Source organism: Sorghum bicolor, chromosome 9, assembly GCF_000003195.3.
Source record: "Sorghum bicolor cultivar BTx623 chromosome 9, Sorghum_bicolor_NCBIv3, whole genome shotgun sequence".
NCBI lineage: Eukaryota > Viridiplantae > Streptophyta > Magnoliopsida > Poales > Poaceae > Sorghum > Sorghum bicolor.
In genome coordinates, this window is record NC_012878.2 from 54057314 (window position 1) to 54080114 (window position 22801).

The 22801-nt window shown below is 44.7% G+C and overlaps 2 protein-coding genes across 2 annotated transcripts; one reads left to right on the forward strand and one right to left on the reverse strand.

The window, feature by feature from the left end:
* LOC8080073 (universal stress protein PHOS32) lies at window positions 1223–5099 on the forward strand. Its single transcript, XM_002439984.2, has 2 exons — window positions 1223–2201; window positions 4866–5099. Exons 1-2 carry the CDS (start codon window positions 1427–1429, stop codon window positions 4871–4873), a joined length of 783 nt encoding a protein of 260 aa, XP_002440029.1. The 5' UTR covers window positions 1223–1426; the 3' UTR covers window positions 4874–5099.
* On the reverse strand, window positions 17171–18775 carry LOC8080074. Its single transcript, XM_021447253.1, has 3 exons — window positions 17978–18775; window positions 17761–17862; window positions 17171–17640 (listed from the first exon to the last, which is right to left on the reverse strand). Exons 1-3 carry the CDS (start codon window positions 18773–18775, stop codon window positions 17395–17397), a joined length of 1146 nt encoding a protein of 381 aa, XP_021302928.1. The 3' UTR covers window positions 17171–17394.

A 22801-nucleotide genomic window follows, 5' to 3' on the forward strand; every position in this document is an offset into this window, starting at 1 on the left:
CTGCTCGATGGGCTCTGGTTTCTGATTGCGAGCTTCCACGACACCACAGTCCTCACTAGTAGAAGAACCAAAACGACGTTGCTGAAACTAGCGACGGGGTTCCTAGCTAACATATCATATATCTCTTCTGGCCATACATCGTAATCTTTGGCTATATGTCCTTCGATGCACTAAAACATTTAGGGACGCTTTAGCAAGCCACACCTAGTATTGAAGGCACCGGCAATATATAATTGATCCCTAGCATTCCTTATTGTTGGTTCACGCAAAAAGGAAACTCTCTTACTCTCATTGACTTACAAGACGAGCTCAAAACGGTTGTGATTCTAGATTCATATATAGATGTATATGTGCAATGTTGTATCATTTATATGTAAGAGTTTGTTATATTATATTGCTGAGAAAATTGGCAATTTCGAGATTAAAACCAGAACATAAAACTTGACGATCTCACATACTAGCATGTTATAAACTCTAACATACTTGTTAGAATGAATAGAATGAACAGCGACATAACAAACAATATCATGGCAAATAACAGATTGGATCATGGAGCATGTACATTTCACATCCAGAAGCAGAAGCAGAAGACGTTGTTGCCTGGTAGACTGGTAGTGGTATGAAGCTAGCTAGTTGTCAATGAGTGGTGGAGGAAGAGCTTGGAGTAGCTATCAACGAATATGTATAATGGCACATAGCGCCGCCTAACCTGGATGGAAGACAACCCGTCATGGAAGAGCAGTTAAGTGAAAAAACACTTCCTTGTTACATCAAATTTTGCGGCACATGCATAAAACACTAAATATAGATAATAAAATAACTAATTACATAATTTGTCTGTAATTTGCAAGACGAATCTTTTAAGTCTAATTAGTCTATGATTGGACAATATTTGTCAAATACAAATGAAAGTGCTACAATATCCATTTAAAAAAAAATAGAACTAAACAAAGTCTAAACATAATCTTTAAAATTTTAGTATTTTACATTCCATCCTTCTAAATAGTTAACATTTTGCATTTTTTTATTTTATGGAGAATTAAACACCCCCAAAGTTGGGCACCAGTAATCCAGTATAATGTATAAACCGTATTATTGTATATACTTGGAGTCGGGTAAACAAAGCGCAGGCAGCCGGGAGCCACGTGTACTCTGGCGACCGTGAGGCGTCCATTCCGGGAGCCCACACCATCATTTTAATCGCAGACAAGTGACAAATCAGGCTCATCAGTGTCCACTCCCACTGGTCGTTGTCTCCACAAATCCGCGTCATTTGCAGCCAAAACCCTCGCCGTCTCGTCTCCCCTCTCCCCCCGTCCCCGTCGCCCTCCCGTGAGAGCAGGTCCGATTCAATTCGATTCGAGGCGCCGCGGCCGGAAGGAATTTCTCGAGCCGACCGGAGGAGGAAGCCCTACGCAGATCGGCGATGGCGACGCACCCGGCCTCCCCGACCGCCGGCGCTGGTGGCGACAGGTCGCCGTCCGGTCCGCCGCCGGTGCGCCTGTCCGCGGCGCAGGCGGTGGCGGCGATCCAGCCCACCTCGCCGCGGTACTTCTTCTCCTCGCTGGCCGCCGCCTCCGCCGCGGCGTCCTCCCCGCACCGCCGCATCGGCATCGCCGTCGACCTCTCCGACGAGTCCGCCTTCGCCGTCAAGTGGGCCGTCCAGAACTACCTCCGCCCCGGGGACGCCGTCGTGCTGCTCCACGTCCGCCCCACCTCCGTGCTCTACGGCGCCGACTGGGGCTCCATCCCGGTCTCCGTCGACGACGACCCCGACGCCGACATCGCCGAGGGCGCGGCGCGCGCCGCGGCCGCCGAGGAGGAGCCCGAGGAGGCCAAGAAGAAGCGGGAGGAGGAGTTCGACGCCTTCACGTCCACCAAGGCGCAGGACCTTGCGCAGCCGCTCGTCGGCGCGCAGATCCCCTTTAAGATCCACATCGTCAAAGACCACGACATGAAGGAGCGCCTCTGCCTCGAGGCCGAGCGCCTCGGCCTGTCCGCCATGATCATGGGCAGCCGGGGATTCGGTGCCTCGCGCAGGGCCGGGAAAGGGAGGCTCGGGAGCGTCAGTGACTACTGCGTGCACCACTGCGTCTGCCCCGTTGTGGTTGTTCGCTACCCAGATGATGCCTTCGGGGATGAGCTGCGAACAGTGCCTGAAAATGAGCCTGTGTATCATGAGGCGCCGGAGGCGCAGAAAGGTTGGTCTTGGTCCTATTGCTTCATCTTCCACTTAGTACTATTTCCATGGTGTTTGGTTCATCCTCAGGTAACGTAACCAGAAATGAAATCAGCTCACCTTGGGTTTAGTTGGTGGGATCGTTGATCGTGGACTTTGATTGGTTCGGCATCGTAACGGTAATACGGAGAGAAGGGTCAGAGCTGAGCGGTATCAGTGATGAATAGGGCGGTACCTGATTACATGGTAATGTGGTATTGCATAACGGACAGAATCGAACCAAACATCTGCATCGTTATCCAGTCCCCCAAGTAAACAGATTACGTTACAGTCCATTGAACCGAACACCATCTTCATCCATTGGATCTGTCCTATTTCATTTGTTTGTTGACTAGTTGTCCATGTATTTCATTTGTTAGTCTATTTGTCAACTAGTTATCCATGGAGTATAGGGAATGAAATGCTTGAATGTGTTGATAGTGAGGATAAATGAGAGAACATTGCACTCTAAGGTTTTAACTAGTCCAGAAAGAAATTTCCCCTTTATCTAAAGAAAGCAAGAAAGTTTAAATAATAGATATTTTTTGTGTTCATTTGACAATGTGAATGCCCAGCCTGAATATCTGTCCTTCTGGCATAGTTTCAATACAGGTCTAAGTTTCTCATTTTGAATTGACAAAAAATTCAAGCAAAATGAATTAACCCCAGCTGCCACATAGACATGGGCAAATTTATAGCCTAGTATAGTTTCCTGTTATGAAAATGATCACCTCAGGGCAGTCCCAACCTCAAACTACACCTAGTTTCCATAGCATTAAATAACCCGCCACATAAGCAAATAATCTTCTGTGGCAACGATTTGATGATGACAAAGAAAAAATTGGAGAAACGGTTTCTCCCCTGAGAAACGAGGTCGACTCGCATTCTGAGGGATGAAGAAATGACTCATTTCTGTTTTGGGGACAAGACATCGTTTCCATCTGCGTGTACCTGCCGTGAGCTGCCCCACCCATGCCCTGCTGCTCCTCGCATCGACCAGGCTGCGCCACTCGTGGCCTCGTGCCTTGGCAGATCTAGGAGCCCATCCAGTGGACGCTCAGTTGCAGCTGCCCGCCGCGTCTGGGTCGCAGCGCGCAGGGCATGTCCTGGCTGCTGGCCGTGCTGCTTCACTGGAGGCTGTAGGTTGATCGATCTGGATCCTGAAGATGCTCTTTGTCGGATAGCAGATGAAGAAAAGGGGGAGAGTGCACATGGTCGAGCACAGCCAGAAGCATGATAAAAAGTTATTTGATTGGTTAGAATTTTATCTCGGGACTCGTGTGAAGAGTAGTTTGTACTAGTAGTTTCTTGCTGATGTGTTTTCTATGGAAATTACTAGATGGTTTCAGGGTTGGGACTGCTCTCATACTCCAGCAAACATAGTGTGTGAAATTTTTATACACATTTACTTCCATGTAGGATTGGTTCCTCATTATGTTTAATTTATTAGGACAAAAAAGTGCCAAATGATGCATGATTAAACATGGATTTTCTGTTTATATCCAAAGGTACAATAGTTATGTCTATATACAATGATGCAAAAAAATGGAGTTGCCAGTTGGGGCAATTACAACTGTGAGAAGAAGCACCAACATAGAGTCTCCATGAAGTTTTTTTTTTCCTGCTCAACATATAGTTGAATAGCTATCAATAGTGTTGGCTGCTTGACATTACTAGTTACTGTTTTGCTTGTTCACCATCAAAAGTGCATAGTTGTTTTTTTTTCTAGGACATATGAAGGATAGAATGAAGTATTTGCTGTGGTTTATAAAATTTAGCTTGATGAGACAAAAAGCCCAGCTAGATGACTATATATTCTTATATGTTTGCAAGAGCTTGTGTACTATCTGGAAGAAGTTTTAGGCTTATATATTTAAGTAGCTTATTTGCCTGATAAGTTGATTCATGGTAGATCTAATCTAGGGCTTGCTAAGTTGCTAGTCCTGGCTCCTGAGATATTGAGAATGGTCATATGCCTCTGCACTGCCAGCCCAAAGTCGATTCATGCTAAAAGGTAGTGGATTGGAAGCATTGTGTGTCTATGCATTTGCACTCTTTTAACTTGGCAGATGAATAGGTTCAACCCTTGAAAATCCACACTTCCCAGATAGTTCCTTAAGAGGCTTATTTTAGCTTTCAAATTTTAGCTGCACTATGCATATCATTATCATTTGTTTGGCATTAGATAACTTACAGTTCAGATCATCTTGTGTCCTTTTGTATTTAACGTTTTGCACTCATATATACAAACTTTCCTCACAACTTCATTTCGGTGTAGGTTAAAAGTATACACATAAACTTGCCTCACAACTTCATTATAGTGTAGGTTGTATTATCTGACCTCTGCACTTCCCAAACAAATGATGGATTAATTGATGTAGCAACTAGCAACCAAGATGCATGAGCATGAAAATATCTACATGGGGCATCTCATTCTCTGGTCTGCATGTGAAAGTGAAACTGATGAATTGACTAACCTCAGTGCTATTTTTCACATGTATAAATCAGACCTCAAAGTTATCTCCCTCACTCCCTCTCCAAGTTTAAACTTGAAAACCCTATCCAAGCATTGGGCAGAGCTAAGTTGTTTACTAACCTGGATGTATTCTTGGAACACGCCTTTGATGTTTTCCTCCATCTGTTGCAGAAAAATGAGGCAAGTGCAGGGGCGGCTAGGCGGCGAGAGGGAGCAAGCAGAGGCCTTCTTTACGTTATGTCAGCCAGCCCTAGTGTAACACGAGTGCCCTCTTCCGTGGCCACTCGGCTCTGCAACTCTGCGTTGCGTTTGTACCAGAATCTGTAGATCATGGACGAGTCCCCGCTGTTTTGCTTCATGACGTGTCATGTGTGTTGGTAAAACGAAGACAAATGTTTCTGCGTACATGGGCCTTGTTTTGCTTGTACTGGCGTTCCTGCTTGGCTCGCCACCCGACCAGTTCATTTTGGTGACTATTCAGGCAAATGGATTGTGGTATACGTGAACTCGGTGACAGGCAAACGAGTGGCACCGTGGTCAGCCACGAGGGTGACGTGCTCTCTGGCACCGGGAAAAAAAAAATCGATGTTTGGTTTTGTTGCGAAACGGTGTCTGTTGGTGAATAGACACCTTATCACTAATGATCTCATCCGTTGATACAACAAGATTAGAGAAGTGGATTAGCAGTTAATCATAGTTAATCATAGGATTAGCAGTTAGTAATCCCCGAAGAGGCATGTCCCTTCGGTGGTTCTGTAAACTGAACGGCTATGTCCGTACGGACATGCCTCCTTCACTTGTATATATTCTATGAGATCAATGAAAGACATCAGTTGTTCCCAAAATCACTGTTCATTTACATTCACTTTTAATACGTTATCAGACACTTTTGCTCTACAGAAGGAGAACGACGAACAGAGGCAATCCATGCCTCTGTACCGACCACCGGTAAGCCCTATGGCGCGAATCAATGCCGATTTACCTTTACACATTGCTCGTGGATTGTTCTTCGCTCTTCGTCGCGATGGTGGAGTCCGTCGTGGCCCGATCCGTCACCACGGCCACCATGGACAGCGCCGCAGTGTTTTCGAGCGCCTTGGGCCTCGTCTCCGCCGCATTGCTGCCCATGGCCATGGTCCATACGGCCGCATCTTCGACTCGGCTGTTCGTGACGTCCGTGCAGATGTTCGTCGTCGCCATTGGTCCCCGATTCGTCGTGGCCGCCTCGCTTCGCCGCAAGATCGCCCTCTGCAGAGCCAGCCACCGTCTCCTCACCTTGGCGCGGACGGTGCCGGCCCCAGCAACACGGCGCCGCCCGCTGTTGAAGTCGCGGCGCCACCAGTCGTCGAAGCCCTGATGCCGATTGCTGAAGCCGTGGAGATGACGCCCGCCGCTGCTCCAACTCCATCCTACATGCCGATGGAGCCCATGTCGCCAGTACCGGCACCGCCGCGCTACTGGTGCGACTTCTGCAAGGAGTACACGTCGATCCCGCACACGCTCGAGTACGCCTACTCGATGCCGACGCCCACTCCTCCGACTACAGTGGCGCCAGGCAATGGCGTTCCCCCACTGGATCCGTGGTTCCTGAACACGCAGGCCGCCCCTGCGCTCGATGCAGTGAAGGTCGAGGACGAGGTCAATGTGGTGGCTGCGCCCGGCGTCGGCAACCTCTTCAATCTCGGCGACATCTTCAACACCGCTGCGAGGACCGGCATCTAACCGTACTTCTTCCTCGACAGGGCCGGGCCCTCGGCTCCACCTCCGGTGCCCTCGGCTCCTCCTCCACCAGCGACACGTGCGGAGGCTGCGGCACGCATGGCTGCGCAGGCCCTCCCGGCGGCGCCCCCAACTCCGACCGAAGGCACAACCACAACAACTCCGTCGATCCGGCGCCTTCTGGGTCGCAGCGTGGCTGCAGTGGACCGGCGCCCTAGGATCCGAGAGGATCGTGGAACCCGGCGACGCACGGCCTCCCGTCTGCGGCGACCCTCAACGAGTTGGTGAACGGCAGCGGCTTCTACTCCCCTGATGAGGGGGAGTCTTCCTCGAACTGAAGAACTGCAGCAGCAGCGGCGCAGTGGAAGGGAGCAGCGGCACCAACATCCAGATAAAATGGCGGCGGTGGTCTTCAGGCTATACGGCGGCGTGTGGTTGGATTTCAACCCTAGTTGCCTGTTCCAGCCCCGTATATATATGTGCTGCTCCAGCAAATGGGCCAGCCCATGAAGGCCTACGAGCTGCCTCCCAGTCTCCACTTGCACGCTCGCTCAGGCTGCTGTGCCCATTTCAAATTCACTTGAACTCTAATTTGGCACAGCAGGCTACTTGTTTATTCATCTTATTTATTTTCAGCAATAATTCGTATATGACTCTGTTGTGGTCTTGTATAATTATTTGTTGCAAAAATAGTACTCCTATATGTTTAGTTCCAGACTTTTAACTATAGTTGTACTTGTGATACTTTATATTGTTATAAAATATCTGTTTGTGATATTATTCAAAGTGTTTGTCCCGGTATGAATGAAAAATCCAATAAATAATATCCTTATTATTGTGACCATGATCTTGCAATTATTTATTTATTTCGCAATCGATCATTTTTTTATTTAAGTTCATTTACGCTTTTAACTTTAAAGCACTGCGACAATTTATGTGTAATTTTCTTAACAATTATATAACACGCATGTTCTAGAGTTGTTTTGTTGGCCACTCCACAAGGTAGCACCATAGTTGCTACTGTGGGATCTACACTAAGCAATACTTAGTGACTATCCTCAACGTGCGTACCCAACATTACCACTTAGAACATTTGGTCTACATCTTTTCACAAAGATGACTACCATTAATTTGCATCCTTATTGGCCATACACAAGGTAGCACCATTGTTGCTACTGTGGGATCTACACTAAGTATACTACTTAGTGACTATCCTCAACGTGCGTACCCAATTCGTTTGCAAATTAAACTAAGGTCTACATTAATTCTTGATGACTACCTTCAAACGCGTTATACAATTTGCATAATTAATTGGCATCTACTATTTACACATAATATGCCCAATTAGAGGTCTACACCTTTTTTTTGGTGACTACCTCCATTGCTTTATTATGCATATAAGAATTTTACACCATTACTGATACAAGATTTATCTTGTTTTTATTTGCACCCCATAATTACAACACACCTCAACATTTTAATAACTTAAAATGTTTTGATGCTTTTTATATCATGTAGGATCAATGACTGTCAAAGAGTTTGAATTACTAGCTCTAGACGGCCACAATTATCCCACATGGGCTATAGACGTAAAAGTTAGTCTTTCGTCCCATGGACTTTATCGAGCTGTGTTACCACCCAAAGATGGGGTTGCACCGCTTGAAGATCAACATCTTTATACAACCCTATACCTTATTAGGAGCCACATTCACCCTGATCTTAAGGCTGAATATTTGTTGGAAGAAAATCCACACAATCTATGGACTTCACTTAAGCAACGCTATGAACAGCAAAAGGCACTTGTCTTGCCCGCGGCCAACTATGAGTGGACGCAACTTCGCTTATAGGATTTCAAAATTGTGAGTGACTACAATCATGTTGTCCATAGGATTTGCTCAAAATTGCAATTCTGCGAGAAAGAACCTACAGATGCGGATAAGATAGAAAAGACTTTGTCTACTATGCTTCCCTCTGAAAGGATTCTTCAACAACAATACCGTGAAAGACGTTTCCAGGTTTATTCAGAGCTTATCCAAACTTTACTTGAGGCCGAAAAACATTCTGAACTTATGGTTTGGAATAATCAGCAGCGCCCTGTTGGGTCTGCCCCATTGCCTGAAGTACATGCATATACTCAGAATAAACCCATGTCTAATGATAGATCTGAAAAGAACTATCAACAAGGAAACTCCAAGAAGGGTAAAAACAAGCGCAGACGCAATAAGAAGCCCCAAAAAGGTGACTCCAACAAAGGTAAACCTTACAAAAAGGGTAAGAACATTTCCAAGAACAGGGATGATAAACCTGTGTGTCAAAAATGTGGTTATTATAACCATACTACAAAGAAATATCGTACCCCAAGTCATCTAGTTGATCTTTACTTAAAGTCTGTGGGTCGTGGACGAGCTGCACCAGGACAGAAGTATGAAGCCCATTTCAATCTTCGACCTGACACCACCAGGGAAGAGGCTGGTTGTTCGCAACAAGTTCCTGAGGAACCAAGCAACAACATCATACGAGGAGGCGAGGATCTTGCCGATACAGGGAATATGATCGTGGAATATGCATCCAACGACATATTTGGAGACTTTCACTAGGCTCTCAATCCCTTAGATTCTAATGTCTTTATGTTCTAGTGATTGTAATAATAAACACAATTTATGTCCTATGTGTTGTAAATATTTAATGATGTCATCACTACTTAGTTTGGATATCCAATAAATGTATTGTACACATTTGATATTCAATAAATAAAGTATGTATTCTATATATTATCAGAGAGTTTTATATCAAATTCTTTATTTATATATAGTTTCTACGGGGGTCGATCTGATGGAAGAGGAATTATGCCTAGTGGACAGCGGTACCACTAATTCTATTCTTAGGGAAACAAAATATTTCCAAACTCTTACTAAAAGACAAGGAAATGTTTTGACAATCGCTGGGCGCGATGCTACGATAATTGGTTCAGGTCGTGCCATTATCGTACTCCCTATGGGTACCCAAATTACAATTGAGGATGCATTATTATATCCCGATTCAAAGCGTACCTTATTAAGTTATAGAGATATCCGTCAAAATGGTTTCCATATAGAAACCTTTGATGACAATAATGAGGAAATTCTCCATATATAAACCCTTGATGGCAAACAAATTGTTGAGAAAATTCCCTCTTTCCCGTCCGGATTGTACTACACATACATCAAACCCGTACCACATGTTGCGTACAAGGTAATTTTCCAGAATGTTGATGCATTCAAAACTTGGCATGATCGCCTTGGTCATCCTGGTATAGGGATGATGCGGAAAATTATCAGGAATTCAAATGGTCATGAGTTAAATACTGCTAAATTTCCGAAATCTTCAGATTTTATGTGCACTTCATGCGCTACAGGAAAATTGATCTTGCGTCCATCGCCCGTCAAGATCCAAAATGAGCCACTAAAATTTCTTGAACGCATTCAAGGAGATATTTGTGGCCCTATACAACCAACATCTGGACCGTTCAGGTATTTCATGGTTCTAATAGACGCATCTACTAGATGGTCTCATGTGTGTCTTTTGTCCACACGTAATCATGCTTTCGCAAAAATTATTGCTCAAGTTATTAAACTTAGAGCACATAATCCTGAACATCAAATTCAATCAATTCGAATGGATGATGCTGCTGAATTTTCCTCAAAGGCTTTCAATGATTATTGTATGGCCTTAGGAATTCAAGTTCAACACTCTGTCCCATATGTCCATACACAAAATGGTTTAGCAGAATCTCTTATTAAAAGAATTAAACTCATTGCAAGACCACTACTACAAAATTGCAATCTACCAACTTCATGTTGGGGTCATGCAGTCCTACACGCTGTTGACTTAATTCAATTGCGTCCAACTGCATACCATGTTGTCTCCCCATTGCAATTAGTACGTGGGAATATGCCAAATATTTCCCATCTGCGAAAATTCGGTTGCGCTGTATATGTACCGATCTCACTACCTAAGCGTACCTCTATGGGTCCACATAGGAAACTTGGTATGTATGTGGGATATCAATCCCCATCGATTATCAAATACCTCGAGCCTCTTACAGGGGACTTATTCACGGCCCGGTATGCTGACTGCATATTCAATGAGGACCATTTCCCAGCATTAGGGGGAGATTTCAAGTACCAAAGTGAATGCCAGGAAATCAACTGGAATGCCCAAAGCAATTCCCCCTCAGATCCACGTACTCAAGAAACTGAACAACAAGTTGAGAAAATCATAAACTTGCAACATATTGCAAATAACCTGCCAGAAGCATTTACTGATTATAAGGGTGTCACTAAATCCTCTTATCCTGCTCGCAATGCGCCCAAAAGAGTGGAGGTACCAATAAAAACCATTCAACTCCCACTTCTAAAGAAAAGGGGGAGAAGTACGGCCGCACCGAAGGATAATGCTCAAAGCAAGCGTCCGAGGATACTGAGGACTAGATCCTCCAAATCAGTAAATCCAAGCCAACCTCAAGTTGCTAGACACCCAATAGTGGATGAAAGTCCAACACCAGGACCTAATCCACAACCCGGATCAACGGTGCATCCTAATTCTGATCCTGGGACATCGGAACACCCTGACTTCATAGTTTTGGGAAATGTTGAGTCAAATAATGGGGTGAAAGAATTTTCCATCAATTATATTGATTCTGGAGAATCATACGATCGTAAGACTACTGTTGTAGACATGTATTTCTCCGCAGCAATTGCAGAAATCTTCTCAATGATCCAGATCCTAAGACCATGGCAGAGTGCAAAAAGCGCTCAGACTGGGCTCAATGGAAAGAAGCAATTCAAGCTGAGATAGCCTCGCTCACTAAAAGAGGGGTATTCACAAAAGCTATGCCCACACCCTCCAAAGTCTTTCCTGTAGGCTTTAAATGGGTTTTCGTCCGGAAACGGAATGAGAACAATGAGGTGGTGAGATATAAAGCAAGGCTCGTAGCACAAGGGTTCACGCAGAGACCCGGCATTGATTATAATGAAACTTATTCTCCAGTAATGAGTGGAATTACTTTCCGATACTTAATATCATTGGCAGTTCAAAATCATCTATCTATGCAGTTGATGGATGTGGTGACAGCATATTTATATGGGTCACTTGATTCGGACATATATATGAAGGTTCCTGATGGAATCCAAATTCCGAATCCAAACGCAAATCGTAACATGTATTGTGTAAAACTACAAAAGTCATTATATGGCTTGAAGCAGTCGGGACGAATGTGGTACAACCGACTGAGTGAATTCCTTTTAAACAAAGGATACACCAATAATGATGATTGCCCATGTGTTTTCATTAAGAAATCTCAAACGGGATTTTGTATTATATCTGTATATGTTGATGATTTAAATATCATTGGCAGTCCAAAGGATATAGAAGAAGCACGCAAACATCTAAAGACGGAATTCGAGATGAAGGATTTGGGTAAGACCAAATATTGCCTAGGCTTACAAAATTGAGCACCGTCCTTTAGGGATTTTAGTGCATCAATCAGCCTATATCCAGAAAATATTGGAGAAATTCAATATGGATAAATCATACCCTAATAAAACCCCGATGGTTGTTCGTTCCTTAGAATTAGGGAAAGATCCATTTAGACCACGGGATGTTGGGGAGAAGACGTTGGGACCAGAAATCCCATATCTCAGTGTTATTGGCGCACTTATGTATCTTGCAAATTGCACCAGACCTGATATCGCATTTGCAGTGAACTTACTAGCTAGGAATAGTGCGGACCCGACTCACCGTCATTGGATGGGAGCAAAGTGTATCCTCAGATACCTTAATGGCACAAAGGATCTTGGTTTATTCTTTACGAAAAATCATGATCCCAATATGATTGGCTATACAGATGTTGGTTACTTATCTGATCATCATAACGGAAAATCCCAAACAGGATTTGTATTCCTACATGGAGGTACAACTATTTCATGGAAGTCTTCTAAGCAGACTCTGACAGCCACCTCTACTAATCATTCTGAAATTATTGCTTTATACGAGGCATCACGAGAATGTGTGTGGCTTCGCAGAATGATTAACCACATACAACAGACATGTGGTATTGGTTCAATTGAATCACCAACAATTATCTACGAAGATAATTCCGCTTGTGTTACACAGATGCAAACAGGTTACATAAAGAGCAATATCACTAAGCATATTGTTCCTAAATTGTTTTATCCCCATGAATTACAAGAACGTGGGGAAATAAACATCTTGCAAATCAAGTCATGTGATAACCTCGCTGACCTATTTACTAAGTCCTTACCAACTTCTGTGTTTCAAAAATTGGTACATGGAATTGGTATGAGGCGACTTCGAGATTTGCCAGAATCAGGGGGAGACATCTCCTAGATGCCACCTGTACCAGCATCATATTATACTCTTTTCTTTCACAAGTTTTACTCAAAAGGTTTCTTGTTAAAGTTTTTAATGAGGTAATATTAACATAAGCATGTGTCATATTTTCTATTTTCCCCACCGGGGTTTTTGTGGGAAATATCAAAGACACACATTGCCCTCCCAACTCATCCATGGTTTTTCCTTGAAAAAGGTTTTTCATGAGAGTTATTTCAAGAGGCAATACTTATAGTATGTCGTCATATTTTTCTCCTGATTTTCCCACTGGGTTTTTATAGGAGTTTTAGCGACATATCTCTTAATATGGCTCCTCACATTTTTCCTAAACGGTTTTTAGAGAAGTTATCTTTATGTCGTATCTCCAATATTTTTCCCCACTGGGGTTTTTAATTGGAATACCAATGACATAGTGGTTTGTTTAAATCACACAAATATATGCTACCTTCTCCTTGTTTTCCTATAAAGGTTTAAAGGAGTTTTACAGCATATCCATACATACATATTCCTCAGATTTTTCCCACAGGGTTTTTCGAGGAATCTAAGCTTACAGCTACATTGATCTCAAAGGAAGATTCGATCAAGGGGGAGTGTTGCGAAACGGTGTCTGTTGGTGAATAGACACCTTATCACTAATGATCTCATCCGTTGATACAACAAGATTAGAGAAGTGGATTAGCAGTTAATCATAGGATTAGCAGTTAGTAATCCCTGAAGAGGCATGTCCCTTCGGTGGTTCTGTAAACTGAACGGTTGTGTCCGTACGGACATGCCCCCTTCACTTGTATATATTCTATGAGATCAATGAAAGACATCAGTTGTTCTCAAAATCACTGTTCATTTACATTCACTTTTAATAGGTTTGAGGAATAAGTTAGGCTACTCCTATTTTACAGGACGATTAGAGCAGTGTTTTTTAACGAAGGAATCATGTATTTTTCTCTCGACAAAGCAGCAGCAGTAGCCAAATATCAGTGAAACAAACGGGATGGTTTACTGGATGGAATGGTCTGATCTATTTTCTAATTCCTCACAAGCTAAATAGTTAGTCATTTTCTTATTCCTTACAAACTAAATAATGAGTACTAGTTGATTTACGATGCACGTTGCATCTAGTGTGGATCATGATGCATCATCTCATCTAGACTAGAGTGGAGTGATAATTTAACGCAATCCATTCACTCTATTTGTTTGCTACAGCGGCTGGCGAGCTCTCCGACAGGCTTGTTGTATCCTCCAGCTTTCGTCTGCATCTGCATGCACCAGGGTCCCGGGTCCGTCCGTGGAGCCAGACCAGACGGGATCAAGACGCAGAGAAATTGGTGGGTGCGAGAGGTTGATCGTGGATGGGCCGGCCCGACGGTGGCTAAACACAAGGCAAAGAATGCTGGTGTGCTAATGACACATATGCATGGTGTGCTTACTGCTGGCAGTGGGTTTGAGGGGCGGTCTGGCAGGCTCCGCTCAGGGTGGGTCATCGATGCCCTGCCCTGCCGCTTGTGGCCGACGCGCCACCTGCTGCTGGCATTGACACTCGAGATCGTATAGGCCCCACTAGCTATCTCCTGACCTCACGCACGCATGGCGGAGCTCCCTGGTCTGTTTTCTGGCTTCCCTGGGCTGCATCTGCATCTGCATGACACGGTCGTGGCAATGGGATCTACTACAACATTTGCAGCACTTGTGACTCTACAAAAGCCATGTAGGGGTGCATGGAACTGGAGTCAGATTTGTCACGGCTCTATGGCACAGCCGCAGAGGACAAGACTAGCGAGGCGACGACACCCGCGTGTGCGGCGATCGCTCGTCCGCCCGTCCGGCCGATCCACCGCCATCGTCTCATTCGTCTCCTCTCTCGCATTCTTTGCTTCTTAAAAATTTTACAGAATTTTTTAAAATTTTCGTTACATTAAATCTTATAGCACATATACAAACTATTAAATATAAATAAAAAATAACTAATTATATAATTTATTCATAATTTACGATATAAATCTTTTGAATATATTTAGTCCATAATTAAATAATATTTATTAAATATAAATAAAAATACTATCGTATATTTTTTTTAAAAAAATGCAACTTAGACAAGGCCTAAAAGCAAGTATAGCTAGGCTGTAGATTTCCTTGCCGTGCACCGCCCCCGCGCTAGCCGGTCGATGCGTGGATGCTTTCTCTGTGGCTGGTCCCCGGCACGGCGGCCAACCTGCAGTGCAGGCTGCAGCCCTGCATGCTGCACGCCGCACCCAGAGCAGATGTAGCAGCGGCCGCAGCCTTGGCCTTCCCTGCACTGCACCTGCTAAAACAAAAACTTTTTAAATTACACAGGTTGACTGTAAATTAAAAGATGAATCTTTTGAGTCTAATTAGTCCATAATTAGATAATATTTGTTGAATAAAAACAAAAATACTATATTACCGAAATCTAAAATATTTTCGAAACTAAACATGACCTTAATGGAGTTTCCAATCCCAAACAAAAGCCACTATACCTACAAAATTATTGGAAGTTTTCTTTTTTTGACAAATATTGTCCGATCATGGAATTGGAGTTCCAAAAAATTTTGCAAAATTTTTCAGATTTCCCGTCACATCGAATCTTTAGACGCATGCATGGAGTATTAAATATAGACGAAAATAAAAACTAATTACATAGTTTGGTCGGAATTGATGAGATGAATCTTTTGAGCCTAGTTAATCTATGATCGGACAATATTTGTCACAAACAAACGAAAGTGCTACAGTACCTATTTTGCAAAATTTTTTGGAACTAAACAAGGCCTAACAAGACCACCACGGCACCACCCAAACTGCACATACTTAGTCAAGTTTGAATGCTTTTGCCGTTGCAGAGCCATATATAATTAGCGGGCCAAGCGAAAATGACTGGAGCTTGTTCGTGTGTGCTAGTGTAGGTTTTACTCACCATGCTAACGGAAAATTCAAAACAAATATTTAAGCCTCTAAAAGATCTCAAATAAAATAAAGATGTCAAGAATAAAGTTATAGAGAACATCGAACTCCATAATATTGATAGAAAAAAATGCAATCTCTATTTCAAACTATAAGGTATTTTGACTTTTCTAAATACATTGCTCTTCATATGCATTTAGCCGCAATGTATATCTAAGTGCATAGCAAAATTTATGTACGAATTTGAATCGATGGGTATAACTTTTTAAATAAAAGAAAGAGATACATCACTTGATATATTTCCACTGCCATGTTAGTAAAACCACCCAATAATCCACTTTGAAATGGTAGGTTACGGGGTATTTTATCAGTTTGGAGTAAATTAGGATGGGTGAATATTGTATGGATCCGCGTCAGTTTGAAATGTTTGAAATGCTTTAGGGGGTACATATACTTTACTTTTTGTATGGAACCAAGAACAGAGGTGAATATATATATATATATATATATATATATATATATATATATATATATATATATATATATATATAACAGCATATACAAAGGAAACATGATATAAATCCAGCCATCAAGAGTGTCAAACCTTCAACAAGAAATTTTCCTCTAACTTTCAATTTCAACTGCCATGTTAGTCTTACTCTCGTTCGCTTGTCTTATAAGTCGTATTTTTTTCTGCCAGTTAGAAGTGCTTTTCTCTCATAATAAATCAACGAACAATATTTTTAGCTATGACTTTTGAGTCTCTTCAACCCAGCTTCTTGGGAAGATGTCATTGAGAGTATGATCTCCCGCTTTTTATTTTTGTGTTATTTTCATGTCAAAGAAAAACAGCAGCCAGATTAAGCGAACACAAATTGTTCTAATGATTGTGTATATTAGGTCAGCATGGATCCTTTTGCAGTTCAGTTCTTTCAGCAAAGTCTACTTTCTCTTCTCTTGGTAATAAAGTCTGTCAGAATTTTAAAAAGGAAGTGGAGATAAAGGCATTCAAGCAACAAACATTATCTTTTTTTTTTTTGCGAGGGAAGCAACAAACATTACGTTGCATATGGGGTTCTGGAAATACGTGATTATTTAGATAAACTGCTGAACAAGCATTACAGAAGGCTCTATTTATTTTTTGGACAAACTATTGCTATCAAAGCTGTGACCACTTCATTTTGTTGACTGGACATAAGAAGTGTAAGTGACATCTGAAACCCTATTATATCTACATGCCATATAAATGCTAAATGCAAAATCACTGAACAGCCACATATCTATGGTTTGCAATGCTTAAAAATCCAACTCCAAGTTCGTCCTAGTCCTATAGTAGAGCAAATTAGGAGTGGCACGCTAAAAAACAAAATGAGAGCAACTCAAACAAACAAGGCACAGTAGTCCCCAGCTGATATCATACAGAATCACAACATCACCGCACAGAGTTAATTATTATCTGATTCTGATCGATCTCTTGTTCACAAATACACGGTAGCATTTCATCAGCAAAGTAAAAAGATCGAGCAGCAATGCAACAGAACTGCGAAGTGTCTAGAATTCAAAACCCCAAGATTAAACCCATTGATCTAAATAGCACATGATGACCAATCTAAAGCAACAACACCACACAAAAGCTAAAACCCTACAATGCGGAGCAGGCACAACGATCGATCGAACCCTACAGCCTCAGTGACAGATCAAGCTGCGGTGCGGTGTGGCTGGCGGCGGCGCCGTACGGGGAGGAGAAGGGCGCCGTGAGCTCCGACTCCGACTCGTTGGGGTTGGGGACGGAGACTCGGCCGCTCCCGCCAGTGTGGTGCGCGCTTGCCGCCGGGAAGAACTCGATCTCCCTCACATCCTTCTTCGCCGGCGCCTCGTCCTCCGCCGCTCCTTGCTTCCTCTCCCGCGCCAAGAACGCGTCTCCCTGCGCAGTGCGTGCATCGCATCATTTGTGACTTTGATCGAGTAAAGCTAGCTTCTTAATCAGATAAAGAGAATATTTTTTTGCGCGTGTATACGACGAGCACTCTTGACAAGTACGTACCTGGCGAGCGGTGGCCATGGCTGTGGCAAGATCGTAGATGGAGTAGTCTGCAGGAGGCGTCGGTGCCAGTGCTCCTCCATTCTCTGCCAAGGCTCTCATCCTCTTTTGGAAGCGTCAAGAAATGCAGATGCAATTACCAACAAGGGAAACAATATTAGTATGCACGTACTACTTGTCAAGAACACGATCAGGTAGGAGTAGGGGAATTGAGAAAGGCTGCCGGCTTTACCCTGGAGCAGATGTCGCAGCGGTGGCCGGTGTGGAGGCAGGAGGAGGAGGACACAACAGGACGCCAGATGGTGCTTTGGCTTGAAGGGTGCTCTGGCGCCAGTGTCGCCGGCAGCAGCTGGGACTGGGACTGGTGGTCAGCGCCACCGCCCGCCGTGGAGAAGCCTCCCATTTGGCTCCACCGGTCCCTGAAGTACTGCTGCTCTGGCGCCACTTGGGGCGCCCTCTGGCAGCCTTCCGCCGCGGGTGGGTGGAGGACGCAGACTGGGCCCGATGGCGGCGGCGGAGGCACCGGGCCCAGCAGCTGCGAGCAGAAGCGCGCGCCTGCGGCGGCTTCGAACGCCGAGGCCGGCATCTGCAGGTGGCGGTGGTGGTGATAGTGGAGCAGCGGGTGACCGCCCTGCCCCTGCGCGCCCGCAGCGTCCCCGACGACGACGGAGAGCTCGAGCAGCGGGTCGCCCCCGCACCGGAGCCGCTCGAGCTCCGCCACGCCGAGCCCGCGCTGCGGCGGCTTCTTGGCCCCGGCACCACCAGCCGCCTGCTCCTGCTGTTGCTGCTTCTTCTTCCCGGACCCGGAGGAGTCCTTGCGCAGACGCGGCCGCGCCACCGCCGCGGCGCCGAGCTCCGGCGAGACCAGCGCCGTGTCCGACGCGGCTGTCGCAGTGGCCGCCGCCGCCGCCGCCGTCTCCAGAGCGCTGGACTTGAAGATCCCTTCGCCGGAGTTCAAGGCCGCGAGGGAGGTGGCGTGCGTGTCGCCGCCCCAGAGGCAGTAGCGCTTGGTCGCCATGGGAGGGAGCTAGGAGGAAGCCAAGGAGTGCTACTATTGCGGGCGCGGCGCGCGGCTGTGGCTGGTGTGGCAAATGCCAAGACGGAGTTTTGTCTCCCCTTGGGGGTGCTGCTGCTTTTTTATAGCGAGAGGATGAAGGGTGATGAACTGATGATATTGCACTTGCTCCTCCGAGAGGTGGGGCCGCCCGTAGCATGCATATTCGGGATTTTAATTTGGGCCTTGTTTAGTTCATCCTGAAAACCAAAAAAAATTTCAAGATTCTCCGTCACATCGAATCTTGTGGTATATGCATAAAACATTAAATATAAACGAAAACAAAAACTAATTATACAGTTTAGCTGTAAATCACGAGACAAATCTTTTGATCCTACTTAGTCTGTGATTGAATAATATTTGTCACAAACAAACAAAAGTGCTACAGTTCCGAAAAGTTTTCAATTTTCAGAACTAAACAAGGCCATGACCGTATTGCAGGGTGTATACTCCGTCCGGCAAAAGAAGAAAAAGAAAGAAAGAAAATCATCTAGGTTTTATGCAGGTCAAAACTTGATAAATATGTCTAAATTTATATAGGATTTATTAGCAACATTTGCATCTCCAAATAAATTTATTATAAGATATATTCAATGATTAATATAACGATGTTTACTATGCACTCTCCTATTTGCATTTAGTCAAAGTTGAAATATTTGACTTTTCAAAGAGTGAGACTAGCACTCTTTGGGAACGGAGTAAGTTCGCCCGTCCCTTGTTAACGTGGTGTTCAGTTTCCTTTTATTCCAAACAATTTTGGTTTTAGTTTATCATTTTGTATAATGAAACTAAATACTATGTTTTTTTTTTGACAAAAGGTGGTTATTCTCTTATTTTAGATTTTGACCACCTCACGGGACAAAAAAAAACCTAAAAGAGCCTTATGAGGCTTTCATAAAAGCAATAAATTCTGCAATTTAGATGGAACTAAACGTAACTCTAAAAATTTGACATTTTGTATTTCATTATTCTAAAATTGTTGGGGAAAACTAAACACCCCCTAAATCGGTGTCTACTTTGTCCCTCCTTAGGTCCATTTCTAGTCCACAACTTTGTCCCACGATTTTAAATGAATTATGGGATCATTCATTATCATTACACTCTTTAATTCCTCCTTCAACGAAAGATGCTACAACATTTGTCTTCGTGTATTTTCTAGTGTTGTATACTCACGTATGTAATATTAATTGCGCAAATATTCAAGCTTGGAACGATTAATACTACACCAAATGACCACTATAGTCAAACTGACTTGCCAATAAGATCCGACAGCTTAATGAGGGGCAACAAAGTTTTTCCCCTCCGTTTGGTAATCTGTCATGAAATTTCTAGAAATCAATTTTTTCGGGAGTACGGAGTACTCCTAGGCCTTGTTTAGTTCCGAAAATTTTTGGGAAATCGACACTGTAGCACTTTTGTTTGTATTTGACAAATATTGTTTAATTATAGACTAACTAGGTCTAAAAGATTCGTCTCGTCGATTCCGACCAAACTGTACAATTAGTTTTTATTTTTCGTCTATATTTAATACTTCATGTATGCGTCTAAAGATTTGATGTGACGAGGAATGTGAAAAATTTTGTAAAATTTTCTAGGAACTAAACAAGGCCCTACTACGTAGGCCATGGACAAGCCTGACGAGTGGACCCCACGCGCCTGTGTTGGTGTGCCGTCTCTCGATCTTGCTTATAGCTTGCCGTTTATTTGTCATCTACCTCTCCACTTGATTCAATCCTAGCCATCCACTGCTTGCAACTGGCAGTCATCTACGTAGAGTGGTTCGATCGTACGCGGTACACCAGTACCATTATATTCTGTGACAGTGTGCGCATTGCAATAGTTCACCGTGCGTGCACGGCTTCGGTTTTTTTACCTGTACCTGTGTGAAGCGTACGTACACGTCGACGATCGACCCAATGCAAATCCATGGAAGCATGCAGCATAGGCATAGCTGCATGCAGTATCTTTGACCTGAGGCGGGCCGGGGCAGGTGACGCGCTGCATATTGCGCCATGCATCATCGTGTTCTTGGCGCCATACAGATACAGGCCACAGCGCCCGCCAGTAGATCACGAGGTGGCTGCAGAAGATTTTGATGGGACTTCATGGGCACGGTCACGCATGCATCGATCTTCAGATGGCAGGAGTACAGAGTACTTGCTTGCTGTGTTGCATGCATGCATGCATGCATCACGAAATCAAGCGTGCTGTGTTGTTCTCTAGATTAGATGATGCTCTAATAGATTGAGCTTTGTTTTCTCTGTATCAGTTTTGTTTTTTTTTTCTCCCTCCCTCTTGGTTCTGGAGTGCATTTTTTCGCTGCCTCGTTTTTGTTCTACTGGAATGAACACGTTATTAGCTGGGATTAATTTGGGAATTGATGGGAGGAAAAATTACGACAGTGATTTGGTGGATCCTTGTGTGGTGCAGGCAGCAGACCAGCATGCAGTTCATTTAAGAGGGGAGAGGATCTGTTTCAGTGACTGGTTGTTGATGCTTTGCTCCCATATTCGGCCATGCACAAGCTGTACTTGATCGTCTGCCTCTTTGGATCCTACCTTGCATATAGCTGCATGCATGGTTTCTACTCCTCCAGTCCTCCTGCATGAAAAAAAAAAACGCTTTTTTGCTGTTGCATTGCAAAGAATCAAGGAGAGAAACAGAGGCGCGTCATAAACTTGCAGCCTTCGATCATCTTCAGCACGTACTAGTCAGTACAAAGATGCCATGCTGCCCCACACCCAGCATCTTCTTTTTGTGTGTGTGGGTTCCGGCTGGGCAGTCTCCCCGTCCCAGGCCCAACCCCAAAGCCAGGCGTCCAAGATGGCTCTCGTCCTTCATCTTGCAAATAAAGCGACGAGGTAAAACAATATCTTGGGGATTTATCGTATCGCATCTTCATTATTTATGCCTTTTATTTTCTTGCTCAGCCTCAGCCATACTTTGCACAGCAAATAATGCGGTGTCGTCCTCGAAAAAGCAAGTGTTGCAGAAACATAACAACGGAGATGCGTGACACTAGTATCGTATCATCAGTGGATCCATCCTGGAAGAGGCAAGCACTATGCCCAGCCCTAAATTTGCTACCTGTATACAACTACACTAGAGGACGCGTACTACTGTCTCAGCATCAACGGCACGAAGCTACTGCCCACATTTGCAGAAGGCTAACGGTGACGGTGACAGTAGTCGTAGTGGGAGGCCGGGCAAGCACCTCAACTTGAAAAATCAAAAGGGTCTGCCCTTTTTTTTTGCACCGCCGGCATGTACGACAGCTCAGCTAGGTTTCCTCCGCTAGAGTCCCTCCTGCGCCAGCGCTTGTCCCGGCTCGGAAAAAGCAAACGGTAGCCCTCCCAAAAGAGATCCGCCCTGCCAAGATGGTTAAAGCACTGGCGAGAACTGCCACTGCCACTGGCGCTGCTCGACAGATTTCGCCAGCCGGCCGGCTGGCCTCCGCGCGCCTATCTGCTCCGATCAGGCTGCTGCTGGCTGCAGCAGGCTTTGTGATCTCCCCCAGGAGAGGACCACACCACATGTGTTGGCGTGTTGCAAGGAAGGCAGAAGGCTAGTAGTGGGCTAGTGGCTGTGGAAAAGAGCCCATCGACGAGACTCGTGTAGAGAGAGACCGAGAGGAGTAACGACACGGGATATGATGGTAGGGCACCTACTGTACTAGTATGACCGTGCTTGAAACTGGGGGAGTGGGAGGGGGACATGGCCGGCTTTAGGCGCAGGCCAGGCGAGCGCAGGCGCCCCGAAAGGAGATCACTGGGACCGCGTCTAGGGGGCACAGGATCCCACACACACACACACACATGCATGGATCGAGAAGATCGGATGCATCTCTCTCTCTCAGCTGCGATCCGCGTCGCATCCAGCACACACACACACAAACAAACACAGGCCATGGGCCATCAAGGTGTGGGTGTGGCACTGCCGCCCTCCCTCCCTGGCCTCGGCTAGCCTAGTCGCGCGCCTAGCATAGTAGCA

Bases quoted from the DNA above. Each gene is read 5' to 3' on its own strand.
- LOC8080074 (XM_021447253.1), bottom strand. From the start codon at position 18,775: ATGGCGACCAAGCGCTACTGCCTCTGGGGCGGCGACACGCACGCCACC. The intron at 17,863-17,977 runs GCCTTTCTCAAT...CGCTTCCAAAAG, and splicing joins GCTCCAGGGTAAAGCCGGCA to AGGATGAGAGCCTTGGCAGA. The intron at 17,641-17,760 runs GTACGTACTTGT...CGCACTGCGCAG, and splicing joins CCATGGCCACCGCTCGCCAG to GGAGACGCGTTCTTGGCGCG.
- LOC8080073 (XM_002439984.2), top strand. From the start codon at position 1,427: ATGGCGACGCACCCGGCCTCCCCGACCGCCGGCGCTGGTGGCGACAGG.